Below are 20,500 nucleotides of genomic sequence, written 5' to 3'. Positions count from 1 at the left end.
TTGTAGGCGCGGAAGACTTGACGGCCCAACTGTCCTACAACTGTTTTTAACAAGGCGCGAATTTCGCGGTGCCGTGACGATCTCGGTTCGTGTATTTCCAGCCGAATGAAATGGTACTGAAATTGGTGATGAGGCCCAGATCGACTGTATTATCAACTTTTACTTCTACCGCTGAATGATCGATCAATTTGGTAGGATTGTAGCAGTTTTTACACTTATTATTTTTTGTGATTTCACACACTTCAAACAATATTAAACAAGGGTTAAAAAACACACACAATATTGCATCGAAATTTAAACAAAATCGAAAAAAACAAAACGAAAATGTTAAACATGGCACTTCTATAACAAACATTCAGTTTTCATTTGTGTTGGCAAAAAATTATCTCTAGCCACAGCAAGAGGGGCGTAGGGCTGTGTAAATAAATTCTTCGACGCGTATTCCTGTTGTGCATGTTTGGCATTTGAACTGTAGATCGTTTCAATTTGCGAACTTTCTTACCACTGCTCAAGTGTAAAGTTTCGAAACGGGGATCTTTTGCATGAGAATGGCAGATGTAAGCGAAAGTAGCATTCACTAGAGATATCCTCTTCTTTGTTGGCGATCAAAACATTTAAAAAACTGTTTTTCATTCAAAACTATTACTAGTAAAAAGATATATCTCCAACCCAATTTTGTTGTTTCCTAAATTAATAGGAAACAAACTTATGAATAACACATATTTTTCTAATATGATATCCAATGTTTATTACAGTCTTAGTTTATCGATTATTTTACTTGCTTGCGAATGTATACCCCCATACATCAGTATGATGTCATTGTAATCAGATGCGTCACACAGTTATATTCTCAAACAACCGTTGAAATTCAAATGAAAGTCCCTTGAGGTTCGTTTAGTGGATTCTTCTTTTTTAAGCAACAGTATTACTTCTGCGTCGAAGTCGTCTCTCTTCGATTCCATACCAAAGTAGGAAACCATGTAGAAAAAACCAGCATGTAGACGAGGGACAAAATGTCATCTCGCTTGCTCGGTGTGCACTGCATTTTGCAAGCCCGAAGTATATTAGATGTTGCTGTTTTGCAGGCCTTATCACGACCTATGAGACCATTGTTTGGCTGTTGGCTGCAGTGCACGAAGTCTAGCTCGTGAAAAGCCTTCAGCTTGTCGAGCAAATGCAACACATGTAGCACATCAATGTACCAGAACCATTCACAAGCTTTCGTCAGTTGCCCATAGATTTTGCACTCTACTTTTATGACTTTTTGCGTCTTATCATTCGATATTTTAATGGCCATGTTTTCGTTTTTTCCCAGCGTTGATCCTTTTCGTCCAGAATCTGATAATTACTTAACTGAGTGCTAAGTTTTACCATCATCGACATGTTGATTGCGTTGTTTTGTTGTGGTGAGGTGTGTTTCAACTGAAACAGCGATTACTTCCGAGAACACATTGTTGATACACAACTATTAGTATGATTAGTTATATAATTTTTAGTAATTTTATTACATAAAACAACATATTATAATTTAGTTTTCTTATCTTTAGAGTGTTCACTTTGCTTCTCCAAAACTAGCTCACTAAACTGTTCCATTTTAATGGCAACCGAGTTAGACGACATTCAACAATCGTTTACGAGCAATATTTGTAGTTTAACGATCACAAACAGATTTTCGCAGCTCTCTCTTTTAGTTCCCTTCAGCTCAACTTATCCTACCAATATAGCAGGCGGAGCGAAGAATGGTCGTCTTCGTCGGTAGTATCCATAGCCATGTCCGTAACCACCGTAGCCACCGTATCCACGATATCCACCATATCCACCGTAGCCATGTCCATATCCTCCGCCGTAACCACCGTATCCTCCGCCGTAACCACCGTATCCTCCGTATCCTAATCCACCGTATCCGCTGTACGGACCTATTAAGCCAACTCCAAATCCAATCTGTGGCACAGGATTTGACTGTGTCGGTACAACATTAAGGCTCAGGATTACAGTAAGAACCCCCAACAACACGACGCACTTCATTTTGTGATTTAGGAAAAAGTTCACTCCAAACTATTGCTTTCCGAACTCTTCAATAATCCGGTTGTAAGACGAATGAAATCGGCGAAAACACCGGAACAGGATTTAAATAGCCAAGCCGAGATGAGAGAAGCGTTAATTTTCACTCAAGCAAATCGTCGTAACAGGCTTTACAAACACGCTTCCGAAAACATACACGACAGAGACGATGAGATGGCTTGCCACGAGGCATGTTGGTGCTAATAACGATTTATCTGGATGATGAGAATGTCGAGGAAGGGAAGCTTGCTGGGAAGCGAGAAACGACAAAGTTCCGAGACGAAGAACGTAATGCGCCATTTGTTTATCGAAACTCATCATTCTGTGCAGTGATGTTAGTCGGAGATGTTGACATACGCATCGGGAATTCGGCTTCCGTAGTATCCTTCATATCGTTGAAAGATAAACCCTGTAAGTAAAACCCATTTGATTTACAATAAACACAATTCCTGCGCTGGATTGCATACCTGGTATACTACGGTAGCGAGTATCATCGTATCGAACTCCAACACCGAATCCGCCCCCGGGAAATGACAGGAACGGTGATCTACGTTCCCGTTCAACGTTCCCTTCCTCGTGTACGATCGCGCCAAGTTGATCCTCTCCAATCACTACACCAAACACTAGAACCACAAGCAAACAGTGTACCGCGGGTTTCATCCTGCGTGTTAAGCTTTTAATCGTTTCGCAGCTCGCAAAGTACTGTAGGTTGCTACTGTCAGCAGCTTCTCTAGAACCTCTCTGGTCAAAGGAATCAGTGTGCAAACAACAGCAAAAATCAAACACATTTGTGTCGTGTCTAGCTCGCGTACATTTTCAAAATGCAAAAAGTAAATATGCACACACAAGTGAACCGCGGTAGAACTATTGAAAGCTGCTGAACAGGTTTCGCGCCAAAAGATTTGTGGCAAGATGAGAACGAGGGTTAAGTTCGGAAGTAAGCGTTTTGCAGTGAAGAAATGATAAAAAGAAACCGTTTCCTGCTGCAGTATTACTATTTTTTATCACTATTGATATGCAGCTTAAAAACCAGTTCAAGCCGAGAATGTTTCATCAGTGCTTTTTTTATTCTCATATTATTTATTATTTTAAATTTGCAAGGTGAAGAATTTGTGTTATGTTTGAAAAGCCTTTTGAGTGCTACAGTGATATTAACTTTGAAGCTTATAGGATTTAAGAACATTTGTTAAGTAGGACTATCACAATTTATGTGTCCCAAACTAATGAATCTAAATTGTGACTTTTTTGAAATTGTCTTAACAATTATCTATTATCTAACACAGAGGAGTCCTACCTATTGTAAAGATCAAACCTTATTTATACTTTATACTACTTTTAAAGGTCCTAAAAAGTCGTCAAACTTGCACGACTTCACAACATGCCCGTCGTGAGTTCAAGTCTAGAATGGACCTACCCCCTGTAGCTGCTGCGTGCTACTAAAAAAGGCTCAAAATCCTGTGTATACCGGGCAGGTGCACGTAGAACGTTACTCCAAGTAGTTGCAGTAGGTAGCAAATGATAAGGAATGGAATGAAAATGGAATTAAATTCAAATCATAACGATATAAATAAATCGAAATATTCTCGTTCTACATTAGACTTTTACATAGAACGAGTATGAATTATTATAAAATAGTCAAATGCAAGATAAATATGCAGGTAGTTTATGCCTGTATGCATTAATCAAGAATCAGCTGGCCTGTAAATAATTTGGCCTTGACAATTAAGAAGAACGGTTGTATTCATGTATCATGCATACGCAAAAAAAGCGTACCGCTGTACAAAATCGAATCAAAAGCATTTAATGCGTATGACCACTGAGCGTCCCTCAGTGCCACGCGCACACTGGTATTTGAGAACGGACATAATTTTTATTCGGTTATTTGTTATGTTCAGCACGAAGTGGATTAAAATTTGTGATATTTACATCGAAAAAGAATTTAAATTTCTTGATAATTTCTAACATTGTAGTCATTTAAACAATGCCATGCTAATGATGTAAAGTAGCTTTTCATAATTGTCATTGCTTTAAAATTGTGCGGGAATTTACGATATCAAGTAAAGGTTTGAAACATTGTATCATTATAACGATAAATGATTATGAGTTGAAACTAACAGAATACATTATCTTGCAAAGACCAGCTAAAATGCTATTTAAATCTCTCAATTGACTCTTAAATGCGCAATCATAGCGGTTTAAGTACATTAAAAAAATCATGTTCAGCCTGAAATTTGGTTGAGCCAAATGGAAATGAATTTATTTTCAGTATAAAAACGCAAACTGCATGATGGATTGGCTGTCGTTATTATTAGCATTTATTGTACATTCTTCAACGACACTCATTTATCATTTTGAATCTTCAACTTTTGCTTGTATTGGATCAGAGAATCACAATATGGTAATGATGCATAGATATGCATAGACACAAACCGTCCCATTATCCCCGAAATATTTTAATGCTTTCGTAGTTATGGAGCTTTTTATTTTATTCCAAAAATCGAAAGCACTGGTCCGACAACAAGTCATAAAAGTCGACGAATAAGTCGACGCAAGATCTTGCGATCTTATGTAACTGCACATAAAAAAAAAGACAAACCGTAATAATTATTATCAAAATCATATATTTATTGTATCAGTTCGTTGTTTCCCAAATTCAGGTCAAATATGTTTTCCATTTTCCGCCGCCTGCACACTATCTGTTGTGCTCTGACATTCTCAACAGCAGCAATCATCATCAGCTGTTGCTTCATCCTGCACTGTTGTGTAAACATAACGGTCCACTATTTCGTTTGCCGTTCATCGTTTAATTAGCGTCCGAATCCGAATTGCTTGACCTTGGTCACCTCGCGGTAGTGTCCACCGAGCAGCCCATGGTGTCCGTGCTTGATGTGGACCTTCCTCTCGACCGTATGCTTGAACGGCAGCAATCCTCCTCCGAAGCTCTTTTCCTTGTAGTGATACTGATATTTCAGTCCTCGCTTTTCCCGCACAGTCTCGTCGTTGACTTCCGCCACGGTTTGGTCGTTGTGAAGCTGACTCTCTTCCGCCAGCATATCGACCGGCGAATCGATCGGTGTTAGCGTGTGGCCAACATGAAGCACCGCCACAATCAACACTAGCCCGGCACAAAGGAGCTTCATTTTTCCTTCACTGAAGTCACTTCACTTTGTTTCTGAAGCTTGCGAGACAAAAAGTGAGCGGCGTTGGCTCTGTTTTTCCGCGATTCACGAAAATGCTGCCCCGAAATGATCCGGCTGATGGAACTGTCTGCAATTGACTGGCCAAAGATGATCGCCTCTGTTTTCGGCGGGTCCAAATCTCACACCCGCACGCCGATGGGCTTGGTTTGAGCTTCTTTTTTTGTTCAAATCAATTTACATAACTGGTCTGTGACGAGTGGGGAAAGTGATGCCCTCTTCTGGACGGTGGGGGGTGAACTTGAACCGACCAACACTGCCTGCCGAAAGATTTGCTCGCAACGTGCAGATGGAAGCGTATCCGATTTTTGAGTCAGCGTAAAAAAACAAACACCTGAACTCTAATGCTACGTGCTTGGAATATCAGTGGAGCGGATTTTGCGGATGTTTCTGACATAAATATAACTTTTCCAAACGGGTTCTAGCTTGGATTGAAACAGGTTTAGAAAATGCGAGTAAAAGGGGCAATCCCAAAAATACTTTTTTCCCTATCTTATTGAAATATGGTATAGTGATAAATCAATAATTGACTATTTCCACCAGACATACCAAACCCAATACAATCGAATTATTATCACAATCAGCAATCAGTTGCCAGGAACATTTAATCCGGCATGTTGTATGAAGAATGATAGTGGGGACAACAATTTTGACCAATAAAATTCCCAATGGTTTATTTGTTACTTCACGAGCGGGTTAACTGCTCGTTTAGAATATCATTTTTAACACAATTTGAACCAAATCAAGGAAGTTGAAACAATTTGATATTTGAACTTTGTGTTTTGTGTTTTGAACCATGCTGGCTAAATAGACTGCATGTGTGTTTTTTACTCTAATTTTGGTCGTCATCATGAATAAGTAGTAGATTGGTAAGAAAAAAGAAATCGTTGCTGAGGACTTTGTATGAAACCCCTGTGCAATGTGCACTGTATAAACGAACCTGTAGTAATTTATAGGACCTTGCTTTGAACGAAATGAAACCCAAGTTTGGTGGAAAAATTCATTCCTGGATCTCAAAATTTGACACTCGAATCAGGATTTTTAATTCCCGGTATCCGGGAAAGCTGGATACTTGTCATTAAAACTGGATAAAAGTTATTAGTGAATAATTGAACAATATAATATCCAATCTGGAGGTGTGACAACGCATTTGAGAACCATTTTTTGGCATGATATCTATCAAATTTGTACAAACAAATTTTCAATCGTGCGCTCGTTTGTGGATCTAACTTGGCTACTATAGACCTTAAGCGATATAAACATTCTTTATACATTCTTTATATTTTTGGAAGTTTTGTATGAGCAAACAACTGATGAAAAAACTACAAAAAAGGTTTTACGAATATTGCTTTGTACCATCATGACACTAACATGTAAAGACTTTACCACGTGGCAAAGATATTTTCATCTGCTATCAATGATTGATTAACAGATGTCATCACACAACCTTAAAAAAGGGTAAACAGAAGTCATGGACCAACCAGCCACTGAAGAAAACATAAAAATCTGCGGAGAACGAATTTCCTGTAAAACAGCAGCCATACATTACTGCCACTGTTACTCGCACGACGCTGATGATGCACCTCACGAATAGATGCAGGAGATTTCAGGGGGTTTCTTAATTTTGAGTCGAATAAAGCCGCCTAAGTCGAATTTCACGTTTTTTGATACTATTTATTACACGCAGTTTTTGATTTATATTAATACTTTTATACACTTTATCGTTTATTTGATATGATTCGTGCAGAAAATTCTAATATTTCTGGCTTTTAGCGGTTTCAATTTGTTAGCAAAAATGCAATTTATACCGAACTGGAAGCAAATTGTACTGATTTGACATTTAATCTGTCAAAGGGGTCCTTTCCGTTTTAAGCAAGGTGGAATATAGAGGAGGTGTCTTCTTAGCGTTTGGCATGTTGCCATTTTGAGATTCAGTTTGACAACAGCCGTCGATATTTGTTTACAGGCAGCAGCTGCATTATAACGTGTAAAATGCCGATTTATGGATTGTGGATGCAAAATTTTAATGCTAAAAAAATGTTTATTAAACGAAAACAATTCATATATCATATCCAAATACCAGCAGCATTCGTCGCATTGGACAACTGCCGTCGAATCCTGGTTTTGTGCTTTTTTCTAAAGCCTCGATGCCCAATTGTTCTACATGACGACACCTCCTTTCTACCCACTTTGGTTTTAAGTTCGTTGGCTAAAAATTCAGAAAAATCGTGTCAGCTGTTTGCATTGTATCGCAGTTTTCGAGCAGCTATCTAAGTGGGTATAATATACAGGTGGGCTTATCCCAAGGTGTATGAATTTAGAAGGCTGATTTTTATCGCTTCTGTTTCTGAATGGAGATTTTAAGAGTGTTTTGTGTATTCGTCTAGCCTCCAGAAAGCTTTTTTCTACAAAAGTCTTCACCTATCCTGTCAAAAAGTGATATTCAAATTGATGAAAGTGAATTGAACTGATGCGTACATTTTCATCCGCTGCGGCTACAAAGTCCATGCATTTTCGATCTCGCTACTTGAGAGACAACACAACCATTGGCATTGGCATCTTTGCGATCGGCTCTGCTGTTGGGGGTATTAAAAAGACACACGATCTAAGCAAACGTGCGTGTGATATATTGCACATTTATTTCTAATTCAGCTAGCGGACGCAACTGGAAACAAAACTTGAATTGAATGCATACAAAAGAGGATTCTGGATTTGTTTATTACGGTGCGCGTATGCTGGTATACGGTGCTAAGTGTGTACCGAGGTGCAAGGTTGCAATAGGGCTATCGGGCGAGCAGATTGTCTCACCCGCGGCTATCCAGAATGGAGCAAACATAGGACGAGCAGACACGGCTATTGTCGATGTTAATCGAACAAACAGTAGCTGCTCGACAACCCGATGCGGAACGGCATTCGAATAGCTCGTCCAATTTTTCTTCTATTCGGGATAGCTTAAGGTTACTCAGTTTAACCTCCCGCTCCAACGACCCAATCCGCTCCTCCATGGTTTCAAACCGGGCAGTCAGACAATCAATCGAAGAGGACACTGGAAAAAATAAACGCATAAACGTTCCTCATCGATTAGTACGATTAGTACGATGGTAAACAGTGATGACAAAAGTTTATGATAATTTCCCGGTTTTCCCGGTTTTTTTCCCGGAAAAATAAAATTCCCGGCTAATTCCCGGTTTTCCCGGTTTTCCCGGTTGTGTGGCCACCCTGGAGATCGAAGTAGGCACCAATTACAAGTGCCAATACTCCATATTTTTTACATAAATCAAAACGAGACATTTTTAACGACGTAATAGCTAAATGCACAGTTTATGGATTTTGTTTGATATTTGTTACAGAATATAAGAATCCACCAAAGAGTAATATTTCACATCGAAATCGCTATCATCGTATCATATCGAATCACCATCCACTTTCCACTAGGGCAGCGGTTTTCAACCGGTTTAAAACCACTGCACTAGGGGTTTGATGTCGGGAACGAACATGTTGACTCTTTTTTTTATTCAAGAAGGTAAAGTATACATAGGTATAGGTACACAGGGAATGTTGATTTTTGACAGATCAATGCTGTGGGCTCCTGCCGAAACATGAAACAATAACATACTTTTGATTTTGCTGAATAATCAGATATGTACACATGCGCTACGCGCTATGATATTTTTTTCAGTAATATTTTTTAAAACTTATTCCGGGCAATCGTGAACATAATTGGCGCAGTCGGCTAGGCCCAATTCACGTTCAGTGACAAGTATTCAAGTACAGTGCAGTGAAATAACGGAAATAAATCTGTGTATTCATTATTTCATAAAGTGTAAGAACAAGTGCACGAACGGTTAGTTTCAACTATTTAGAATTGGAAGAGAACCTTCGAACAAAAGCTAGCGGCAAGACTCCCCAGCCAGCGTTACTGGGTAAACTAATCAACGCAGGACAATCGCTGACCTAACCCGTGGACAACGAGTGACCAAAGAAGAAAAGGAAGGACAATCGCTGACCCAATCCGTGGACAACGAGCGACCAAAGAAGAAAAGGAAGGACAAAGCAAAGGACAGGTAACGGAAAACCCTAATTTCCCGACACGTGGATAAAAAAGGTGAGTTACATCCTAAAGCATAAGTTCCCCCACTCTTGTAATAAAAAGGCGGTAGGCAACAAAAAAATTTTATCATTGAATGCCAAAATATACCCCTTTCCCAAAAGTTCGTTCTTTGAAATTCACTAGGGACAAGAAAGTACCAGTGAAAATGGAACAAAATATACACGCACTGATTGAATCTATGCGCTTGTTAGAGGAACGCGTTAACACGCTCCAAGCGGAAAACGATAGTTTACAACGCTTCCAACAACAACAACAGCCAACGACCTCGAGTCGCAGTGCTGACTATTTTCGCATCCCGGATCCAATTAGGGTCATTCCCGGATTCGACGGAAACAAAAAAAAGTTAATCGGTTGGTTAACAACAGTTAAAAAAACACTAGACCTCTTCAAAAACAATGTGGCACCAGAAATATTCTGTGTCTACGAACAGACCGTAATTAATAAGATAGAGGGCAAAGCACGTGACACTATTTGTGTGAACCATTTAAACAAAGAAACCCTACTACTTTTGATGAAGTCGCAGATATTTTGCAGAACGTTTATGGCGATCGAAACAACATCGCAACGTATCAAACACAACTGTGGAACCTAAAACAAAACGAATCTTTGAGCCTTCACTATAGAAAAACAAAAGAAATTTTGATCAATATGAAATCAGTAGCAAGACAGAATACGGTATACGCTTCACATTGGGAGGCAATTAACCTGTTTTTAGAACAAGAATGCCTCGCTGCGTTCATAAATGGTCTGAGCAAAATATATTTTGGATATGCACAAACCGCACAACCAGAAGACTTGGAATCAGCTTATGCCTTTCTATGCAGATTCCAAAACGCCGAAAGAACTAAATCAAACACCAATAATGGGTTCGAAAATCATCCTTATGTCGATAAATGTAAAAAGGGATAATAAATTTTCACAACCTAAACACCTTGAAAATAGACCATTCAATAACATGAAACCATCTTCAGATCGTACAAAAATTGTTCCCATGGACGTCGATCAATCCTTACGGTCCAATATGAGAAACAAAATTTTCTCGCATACAGCCGAAGAAGATGACGGAAAAACAATATCAGAAGAATCCGATTCAGACGAAGAAACCGATAATGAAGAAGATGTAAATTTTCAAATTACTGCAAACTTAAACCCACCGAGTTAAACGTAATTAACGGACTACCCTTTTACACAACAAAATTAAATGACTCAAACATCAAACTTTTAGTAGACAGCGGAGCGAACAAAAACTTTTTAAATCCAGAATTAGTTCCACTAACTCAAAGAGTGAAATGCGAAACAATCACCATAAAAAATAAAAATGGTAGGTTCAAATCACAAGAATGCACATTCATAACCATTCTAGATAAAAAATTAAAATTTTACCTTTTCAAATGTCATAATTATTTTGACGGAATACTCGGATACGAATCACTCTCCGATATGGAAACACTAATTGATACAAAAAATCATAAACTTATTCTACCAGATCGTACAATCGACTTAGAAATAAGAACATTAGAACCCCCTTCAATTACATTAAAAGCTAATAATTCTCAAATTATAAAGCTTCCTGTTTCTCAAACAAAAGGAAACATTTTTCTTCCGAAAGACTTTCAAATAAAAGATGCAATAATTCCTTCAGGCGTTTATAAAGCAAAACAAGGATATGCTAAAGTTCTTGCCTGGAATTACGGCGAAACATTAACATTTCATTGGACTAAACCAGCAAAAACATATGAATTAGACAAAATGATCGAAATAAATCATATGAGCACACACCCATATAATGATCATCCACAAAATTACATAGCAAATCTCGAAAATTTAATTCGCACCGATCATTTAAACAAAGAAGAAAAACATAAACTTTTCGAAATTCTTAAACAAAATCTAGGCATCATCCATCAAGAAAAAGAAAAACTTTCATGCACCACCGCTATTAGACATCGAGTAAAACTAAAGACGATATACCCATTCACACAAAAACTTATAGATACCCCAATATTCATAAAGCAGAAGTGAATAGGCAAATTGAAGAAATGATTGCTGACGGTATTATCCAACATTCTATATCCCCATGGACATCCCCAATCTGGATAGTCCCTAAAAAATCAGATGCAAGTGGAAAGGAGAAATGGCGCATCGTTGTTGACTATAGAAAATTGAATGAAAAAACGATCGATGATCGATACCCTATTCCCAATATAGAAGAAATTGTGGACAAGTTAGGTAGAAGCATGTACTTCACTACACTTGACTTAAAATCCGGCTTTCATCAAATTGAAGTTGATAAAAGAATAGACCAAAACAGCTTTTAGCACAGAAAAAGGACACTTCGAGTTTATACGAATGCCCTTTGGCTGGATACTTGTCATTAAAACTGGATAAAAGTTATTAGTGAATAATTGAACACTATAATATCCAATCTGGAGGTGTGACAACGCATTTGAGAACCATTTTTTGGCATGATATCTATCAAATTTGTACAAACAAATTTTCAATCGTGCGCTCGTTTGTGGATCTAACTTGGCTACTATAGATCTTAAGCGATATAAACATTCTTTATACATTCTTTATATTTTTGGAAGTTTTGTATGAGCAAACAACTGATGAAAAAACTACAAAAAAGGCTTTACGAATATTGCTTTGTACCATCATGACACTAACATGTAAAGACTTTACCACGTGGCAAAGATATTTTCATCTGCTATCAATGATTGATTAACAGATGTCATCACACAACCTTAAAAAAGGGTAAACAGAAGTCATGGACCAACCAGCCACTGAAGAAAACATAAAAATCTGCGGAGAACGAATTTCCTGTAAAACAGCAGCCATACATTACTGCCACTGTTACTCGCACGACGCTGATGATGCACCTCACGAATAGATGCAGGAGATTTCAGGGGGTTTCTTACAGGGTTTTCGAGGATTATATAGACATGTTCAGCGAGTTGTAGATTCGTTCAGGCATATAATAGACTCTTTCAGCGAGATATAGAATTGTTCGGAAGTAGGCGTAGACATTTTCGGTTATACTGTAGAGCTGTCACTTTCGTACCCCTTGGACTGCAAGTTGGATCATTCTCATCAGGAGGTAAACAAACTTTTTTCGAAAAAATAAGCTTTTTTCAACTAATTTATGTATTAAACAGCTTGGGTAATGATTATTAACTACTTTTAGGACTTTAAAGAATGAAAAATTGAACCCTGCGGCACAGTGTGTAAACAAAACAAATGACAGCTCTACAGAATCGCTGAACATGTCTACGCCTACTTCCGAACAATTCTATATCTCGCTGAAAGAGTCTATTATATACCTGAACGAATCTACAACTCGCTGAACAAGTCTATATAATCCTCGAAAACCCTGTAATTTTGAGTCGAATAAAGCCGCCTAAGTCGAATTTCACGTTTTTTGATACTATTTATTACACGCAGTTTTTGATTTATATTAATACTTTTATACACTTTATCGTTTATTTGATATAATTCGTGCAGAAAATTCTAATATTTCTGGCTTTTAGCGGTTTCAATTTGTTAGCAAAAATGCAATTTATACCGAACTGGAAGCAAATTGTACAGATTTGACATTTAATCTGTCAAAGGGGTCCATTCCGTTTTAAGCAAGGTGGAATATAGAGGAGGTGTCTTCTTAGCGTTTGGCATGTTGCCATTTTGAGATTCAGTTTGACAACAGCCGTCGATATTTGTTTACAGGCAGCAGCTGCATTATAACGTGTAAAATGCCGATTTATGGATTGTGGATGCAAAATTTTAATGCTAAAAAAATGTTTATTAAACGAAAACAATTCATATATCATATCCAAATACCAGCAGCATTCGTCGCATTGGACAACTGCCGTCGAATCCTGGTTTTGTGCTTTTTTCTAAAGCCTCGATGCCCAATTGTTCTACATGACGACACCTCCTTTCTACCCACTTTGGTTTTAAGTTCGTTGGCTAAAAATTCAACCTGTCAGCTGTTTGCATTGTATCGCAGTTTTCGAGCAGCTATCTAAGTGGGTATAATATACAGGTGGGCTTATCCCAAGGTGTATGAATTTAGAAGGCTGATTTTTATCGCTTCTGTTTCTGAATGGAGATTTTAAGAGTGTTTTGTGTATTCGTCTAGCCTCCAGAAAGCTTTTTTCTGCAAAAGTCTTCACCTATCCTGTCAAAAAGTGATATTCAAATTGATGAAAGTGAATTGAACTGATGCGTACATTTTCATCCGCTGCGGCTACAAAGTCCATGCATTTTCGATCTCGCTACTTGAGAGACAACACAACCATTGGCATTGGCATCTTTGCGATCGGCTCTGCTGTTGGGGGTATTAAAAGACACACGATCTAAGCAAACGTGCGTGTGATATATTGCACATTTATTTCTAATTCAGCTAGCGGACGCAACTGGAAACAAAACTTGAATTGAATGCATACAAAAGAGGATTCTGGATTTGTTTATTACGGTGCGCGTATGCTGGTATACGGTGCTAAGTGTGTACCGAGGTGCAAGGTTGCAATAGGGCTATCGGGCGAGCAGATTGTCTCACCCGCGGCTATCCAGAATGGAGCAAACATAGGACGAGCAGACACGGCTATTGTCGATGTTAATCGAACAAACAGTAGCTGCTCGACAACCCGATGCGGAACGGCATTCGGCGAATGAAGATGAGGTTCAGGAGCATGTGCCGCAGCTGAGCAGCGAAGAGCACAACGCGATAGAGGAAACGGAAGAGGATCAGGATGACGAGCAGGAACATCATGAGCATGAGGCAGCGTCAAGAATTACAACAGGAGGTGGTCGCATCGCAAACGAGAGCCCGGAACGTGAGCCGAGTGATGGAGACGCTCGTCACGTACGACGTCCACCCCCCTACAGGAGCTTTCATTCATTTCGTGTCTGGCATAATCGCTTCTTGTTTTGCGATGAATGTTTCACGGCATTGCGAACACTGTTGACAATGGATGATCGCTCCTGCTCCGTCTGCTCTGCATTAAGCCCAAAACTGAGGGCTTTGACTAGCAGAGCGATAATGCCAGACAGGTCTGCAAACCTGTACTTGAGGAAGAGGCTAGTGAAGAGAAAAGAGAGCGAAAAGAAAGAAAATTTAGATTAGATTTGGATTTTGCGAGCGAAAGAGAGAGAGAGAGAGAGAGAGAGAGAGAGAGAGAGAGAGAGAGAGAGAGAGAGAGAGAGAGAGATATAGATAGACGACAATGCGCTTAAATACGTACAGTCAGTGATGGCATCTCTTCCAGACCAACTAAATTGGCATAGAACGTTGTACGTGACGAGCGCCTCCATTACTCGTCTGACGTTCCGGTCTCTCTTTTGCGATGCGACCACATTCTGTTGTAATTTTTCCGCCTGAAAGATACAAATCGGTTAACTCCTCCGGTTAATGGTCATCTTCCCACGTTTACTCTTACCATTTGCTGTACAAACGCTTCCTTTCTGGCACAGCTATGGTCCAATGTTAAAAATGCAGTCACGGTTCTTACTGGCAGAACCGGGATTTCTGGCACTGCCTCATGCTCCTCATGACGTTCCTGCTCGTCATCCTTATCCTTTTCCGTTTCCTCTATCGCATTGGTCTCTTTGCTGCTCGGCTGCGGCACCTGCTCCTGTACCTCATCTTCATTTGCCGAATGCCGTTCCGCATCGGGTGCTGCTCGACAACCCGATGCGGAACGGCATTCGATCAACATCGACAATAGCTCGTCCAATTTTTCTTCTATTCGGGATAGCTTAAGGTTACTTAGTTTAACCTCCCGCTCCAACGACCCAATCCGCTCCTCCATGGTTTCAAACCGGGCAGTCAGACAATCAATCGAAGAGGACACTGGAAAAAATAAACGCATAAACGTTCCTCATCGATTAGTACGATTAGTACGATGGTAAACAGTGATGACAAAAGTTTATGATAATTTCCCGGTTTTCCGGGTTTTTTTCCCGGAAAAATAAAATTCCCGGCTAATTCCCGGTTTTCCCGGTTTTCCCGGTTGAGTGGCCACCCTGGAGATCGAAGTAGGCACCAATTACAAGTGCCAATACTCCATATTTTTTACATAAATCAAAACGAGACATTTTTAACGACGTAATAGCTAAATGCACAGTTTATGGATTTTGTTTGATATTTGTTACAGAATATCAGAATCCACCAAAGAGTAATATTTCACATCGAAATCGCTATCATCGTATCATATCGAATCACCATCCACTTTCCACTAGGGCAGCGGTTTTCAACCGGTTTAAAACCACTGCACTAGGGGTTTGATGTCGGGAACGAACATGTTGACTCTTTTTTTATTCAAGAAGGTAAAGTATACATAGGTATAGGTACACAGGGAATGTTGATTTTTGACAGATCAATGCTGTGGGCTCCTGCCGAAACATGAAACAATAACATACTTTTGATTTTGCTGAATAATCAGATATGTACACATGCGCTACGCGCTATGATATTTTTTTCAGTAATATTTTTTAAAACTTATTCCGGGCAATCGTGAACATAATTGCCATGGCTAGGCTAGAGAAAGTCCAACGCAAATTTACCCGTATTGCCATTCGTCGCTTCCTTCCCAATCAGTCTTCTATTCCTCCATATCATGTCCGTTGTCGCCTGCTTAGTCTGGAACCTATCCAAGCCAGACATTCTATCATCCAGTCCCTTTTTGTTGCCAATCTTCTCTCCTCTGACCTTGATTCCCCATCTCTCCTGTCGCGTATACCCCTTTATGTTCCGTCTCGACCCTTACGCCCGAGAGCTCCCCTCTACATTGAATTTCGCCGAACCCGTTACGGCCAAAATGACCCACTCCTACGAGCGTTAGCCACCTTCAATGACCACTCCGATCTCTTCGACTACCATATCCCACCCCCCCGTTTCCGCTCCCTCCTTCGCAACACTATCACCCTTCCCACTCCATAATTCGTTAACCCGCACATTCCTTCCTCCCCTTAGTTTTTAAGCAACATATTGTTAAGCCTTTGGCGGACAATTTAATTAAATAAATAAATAAATAAATAAATAAATAATTGGCGCAGTCGGCTAGGCCCAATTCACGTTCAGTGACAAGTATTCAAGTACAGTGCAGTGAAATAACGGAAATAAATCTGTGTATTCATTATTTCATAAAGTGTAAGAACAAGTGCACGAACGGTTGGTTTCAACTATTTAGAATTGGAAGAGAACCTTCGAACAAAAGCTAGCGGCAAGACTCCCCAGCCAGCGTTACTGGGTAAACTAATCAACGCAGGACAATCGCTGACCCAACCCGTGGACAACGAGTGACCAAAGAAGAAAAGGAAGGACAATCGCTGACCCAATCCGTGGACAACGAGCGACCAAAGAAGAAAAGTAAGGACAAAGCAAAGGACAGGTAACGGAAAACCCTAATTTCCCGACACGTGGATAAAAAAGGTGAGTTACATCCTAAAGCATAAGTTCCCCCCCACTCTTATAATAAAAAGGCGGTAGGCAACAAAAAAAATTTATCATTGAATGCCAAAATATACCCCTTTCCCAAAAGTTCGTTCTTTGAAATTCACTAGGGACAAGAAAGTACCAGTGAAAATGGAACAAAATATACACGCACTGATTGAATCTATGCGCTTGTTAGAGGAACGCGTTAACACGCTCCAAGCGGAAAACGATAGTTTACAACGCTTCCAACAACAACAACAGCCAACGACCTCGAGTCGCAGTGCTGACTATTTTCGCATCCCGGATCCAATTAGGGTCATTCCCGGATTCGACGGAAACAAAAAACAGTTAATCGGTTGGTTAACAACAGTTAAAAAAACACTAGACCTCTTCAAAAACAATGTGGCACCAGAAATATTCTGTGTCTACGAACAGACCGTAATTAATAAGATAGAGGGCAAAGCACGTGACACTATTTGTGTGAACGGAAACCCTTCTACTTTTGATGAAGTCGCAGATATTTTGCAGAACGTTTATGGCGATCGAAACAACATCGCAACGTATCAAACACAACTGTGGAACCTAAAACAAAACGAATCTTTGAGCCTTCACTATAGAAAAACAAAAGAAATTTTGATCAATATGAAATCAGTAGCAAGACAGAATACGGTATACGCTTCACATTGGGAGGCAATTAACCTGTTTTTAGAACAAGAATGCCTCGCTGCGTTCATAAATGGTCTGAGCAAAATATATTTTGGATATGCACAAACCGCACAACCAGAAGACTTGGAATCAGCTTATGCCTTTCTATGCAGATTCCAAAACGCCGAAAGAACTAAATCGAACACCAATAATGGGTTCGAAAATCATCCTAATGTCGATAAAAATGTAAAAGGGATAATACATTTTCACAACCTAAACACCTTGAAAATAGACCATTCAATAACATGAAACCATCTTCAGATCGTACAAAAATTGTTCCCATGGACGTCGATCAATCCTTACGGTCCAATATGAGAAACAAAATTTTCTCGCATACAGCCGAAGAAGATGACGGAAAAACAATATCAGAAGAATCCGATTCAGACGAAGAAACCGATAATGAAGAAGATGTAAATTTTCAAATTACTGCAAACTTAAACCCACCGAGTTAAACGTAATTAACGGACTACCCTTTTACACAACAAAATTAAATGACTCAAACATCAAACTTTTAGTAGACAGCGGAGCGAACAAAAACTTTTTAAATCCAGAATTAGTTCCACTAACTCAAAGAGTGAAATGCGAAACAATCACCATAAAAAATAAAAATGGTAGGTTCAAATCACAAGAATGCACATTCATAACCATTCTAGATAAAAAATTAAAATTTTACCTTTTCAAATGTCATAATTATTTTGACGGAATACTCGGATACGAATCACTCTCCGATATGGAAACACTAATTGATACAAAAAATCATAAACTTATTCTACCAGATCGTACAATCGACTTAGAAATAAGAACATTAGAACCCCCTTCAATTACATTAAAAGCTAATAATTCTCAAATTATAAAGCTTCCTGTTTCTCAAACAAAAGGAAACATTTTTCTTCCGAAAGACTTTCAAATAAAAGATGCAATAATTCCTTCAGGCGTTTATAAAGCAAAACAAGGATATGCTAAAGTTCTTGCCTGGAATTACGGCGAAACATTAACATTTCATTGGACTAAACCAGCAAAAACATATGAATTAGACAAAATGATCGAAATAAATCATATGAGCACACACCCATATAATGATCATCCACAAAATTACATAGCAAATCTCGAAAATTTAATTCGCACCGATCATTTAAACAAAGAAGAAAAACATAAACTTTTCGAAATTCTTAAACAAAATCTAGGCATCATCCATCAAGAAAAAGAAAAACTTTCATGCACCACCGCTATTAGACATCGAGTAAAAACTAAAGACGATATACCCATTCACACAAAAACTTATAGATACCCCAATATTCATAAAGCAGAAGTGAATAGGCAAATTGAAGAAATGATTGCTGACGGTATTATCCAACATTCTATATCCCCATGGACATCCCCAATCTGGATAGTCCCTAAAAAATCAGATGCAAGTGGAAAGGAGAAATGGCGCATCGTTGTTGACTATAGAAAATTGAATGAAAAAACGATCGATGATCGATACCCTATTCCCAATATAGAAGAAATTGTGGACAAGTTAGGTAGAAGCATGTACTTCACTACACTTGACTTAAAATCCGGCTTTCATCAAATTGAAGTTGATAAAAAGAATAGACCAAAAACAGCTTTTAGCACAGAAAAAGGACACTTCGAGTTTATACGAATGCCCTTTGGCTGGATACTTGTCATTAAAACTGGATAAAAGTTATTAGTGAATAATTGAACAATATAATATCCAATCTGGAGGTGTGACAACGCATTTGAGAACCATTTTTTGGCATGATATCTATCAAATTTGTACAAACAAATTTTCAATCGTGCGCTCGTTTGTGGATCTAACTTGGCTACTATAGATCTTAAGCGATATAAACATTCTTTATACATTCTTTATATTTTTGGAAGTTTTGTATGAGCAAACAACTGATGAAAAAACTACAAAAAAGGCTTTACGAATATTGCTTTGTACCATCATGACACTAACATGTAAAGACTTTACCACGTGGCAAAGATATTTTCATCTGCTATCAATGATTGATTAACAGATGTCATCACACAACCTTAAAAAAGGGTAAACAGAAGTCATGGACCAACCAGCCACTGAAGAAAACATAAAAATCTGCGGAGAACGAATTTCCTGTAAAACAGCAGCCATACATTACTGCCACTGTTACTCGCACGACGCTGATGATGCACCTCACGAATAGATGCAGGAGATTTCAGGGGTTTCTTACAGGGTTTTCGAGGATTATATAGACATGTTCAGCGAGTTGTAGATTCGTTCAGGCATATAATAGACTCTTTCAGCGAGATATAGAATTGTTCGGAAGTAGGCGTAGACATTTTCGGTTATACTGTAGAGCTGTCACTTTCGTACCCCTTGGACTGCAAGTTGGATCATTCTCATCAGGAGGTAAACAAACTTTTTTCGAAAAAATAAGCTTTTTTCAACTAATTTATGTATTAAACAGCTTGGGTAATGATTATTAACTACTTTTAGGACTTTAAAGAATGAAAAATTGAACCCTGCGGCACAGTGTGTAAACAAAACAAATGACAGCTCTACAGAATCGCTGAACATGTCTACGCCTACTTCCGAACAATTCTATATCTCGCTGAAAGAGTCTATTATATACCTGAACGAATCTACAACTCGCTGAACAAGTCTATATAATCCTCGAAAACCCTGTAATTTTGAGTCGAATAAAGCCGCCTAAGTCGAATTTCACGTTTTTTGATACTATTTATTACACGCAGTTTTTGATTTATATTAATACTTTTATACACTTTATCGTTTATTTGATATAATTCGTGCAGAAAATTCTAATATTTCTGGCTTTTAGCGGTTTCAATTTGTTAGCAAAAATGCAATTTATACCGAACTGGAAGCAAATTGTACAGATTTGACATTTAATCTGTCAAAGGGGTCCATTCCGTTTTAAGCAAGGTGGAATATAGAGGAGGTGTCTTCTTAGCGTTTGGCATGTTGCCATTTTGAGATTCAGTTTGACAACAGCC

General features: G+C 38.8%; 2 protein-coding genes across 2 annotated transcripts; both read right to left on the bottom strand.

Annotated features, from left to right (window-relative positions):
* Window positions 1–1,476: 1,476 nt before the first annotated feature.
* On the bottom strand, window positions 1,477–2,776 carry LOC121597439 (keratin-associated protein 19-2-like). The gene is made up of 2 exons (XM_041923193.1): window positions 2,529–2,776; window positions 1,477–2,470 (listed from the first exon to the last, which is right to left on the bottom strand). Exon 2 carries the CDS (start codon window positions 2,023–2,025, stop codon window positions 1,708–1,710), a length of 318 nt encoding a protein of 105 aa, XP_041779127.1. The 5' UTR covers window positions 2,026–2,470; window positions 2,529–2,776; the 3' UTR covers window positions 1,477–1,707.
* Window positions 2,777–13,796: 11,020 nt separating this feature from the next.
* On the bottom strand, window positions 13,797–15,283 carry LOC121597238. Its single transcript, XM_041922847.1, has 3 exons — window positions 14,805–15,283; window positions 14,610–14,742; window positions 13,797–14,446 (listed from the first exon to the last, which is right to left on the bottom strand). The coding sequence occupies exons 1-3, from the start codon at window positions 15,234–15,236 to the stop codon at window positions 14,394–14,396; spliced, it is 618 nt and encodes a 205-aa protein (XP_041778781.1). The 5' UTR covers window positions 15,237–15,283; the 3' UTR covers window positions 13,797–14,393.
* Window positions 15,284–20,500: the final 5,217 nt, after the last annotated feature.

The sequence above is a fragment of the Anopheles merus genome, chromosome 3R (assembly GCF_017562075.2).
Source record: "Anopheles merus strain MAF chromosome 3R, AmerM5.1, whole genome shotgun sequence".
Lineage (NCBI taxonomy): Eukaryota > Metazoa > Arthropoda > Insecta > Diptera > Culicidae > Anopheles > Anopheles merus.
The sequence above is the reverse complement of the archived record's forward strand: the minus strand, read 5'-3'. Positions and strand labels throughout refer to the sequence as shown.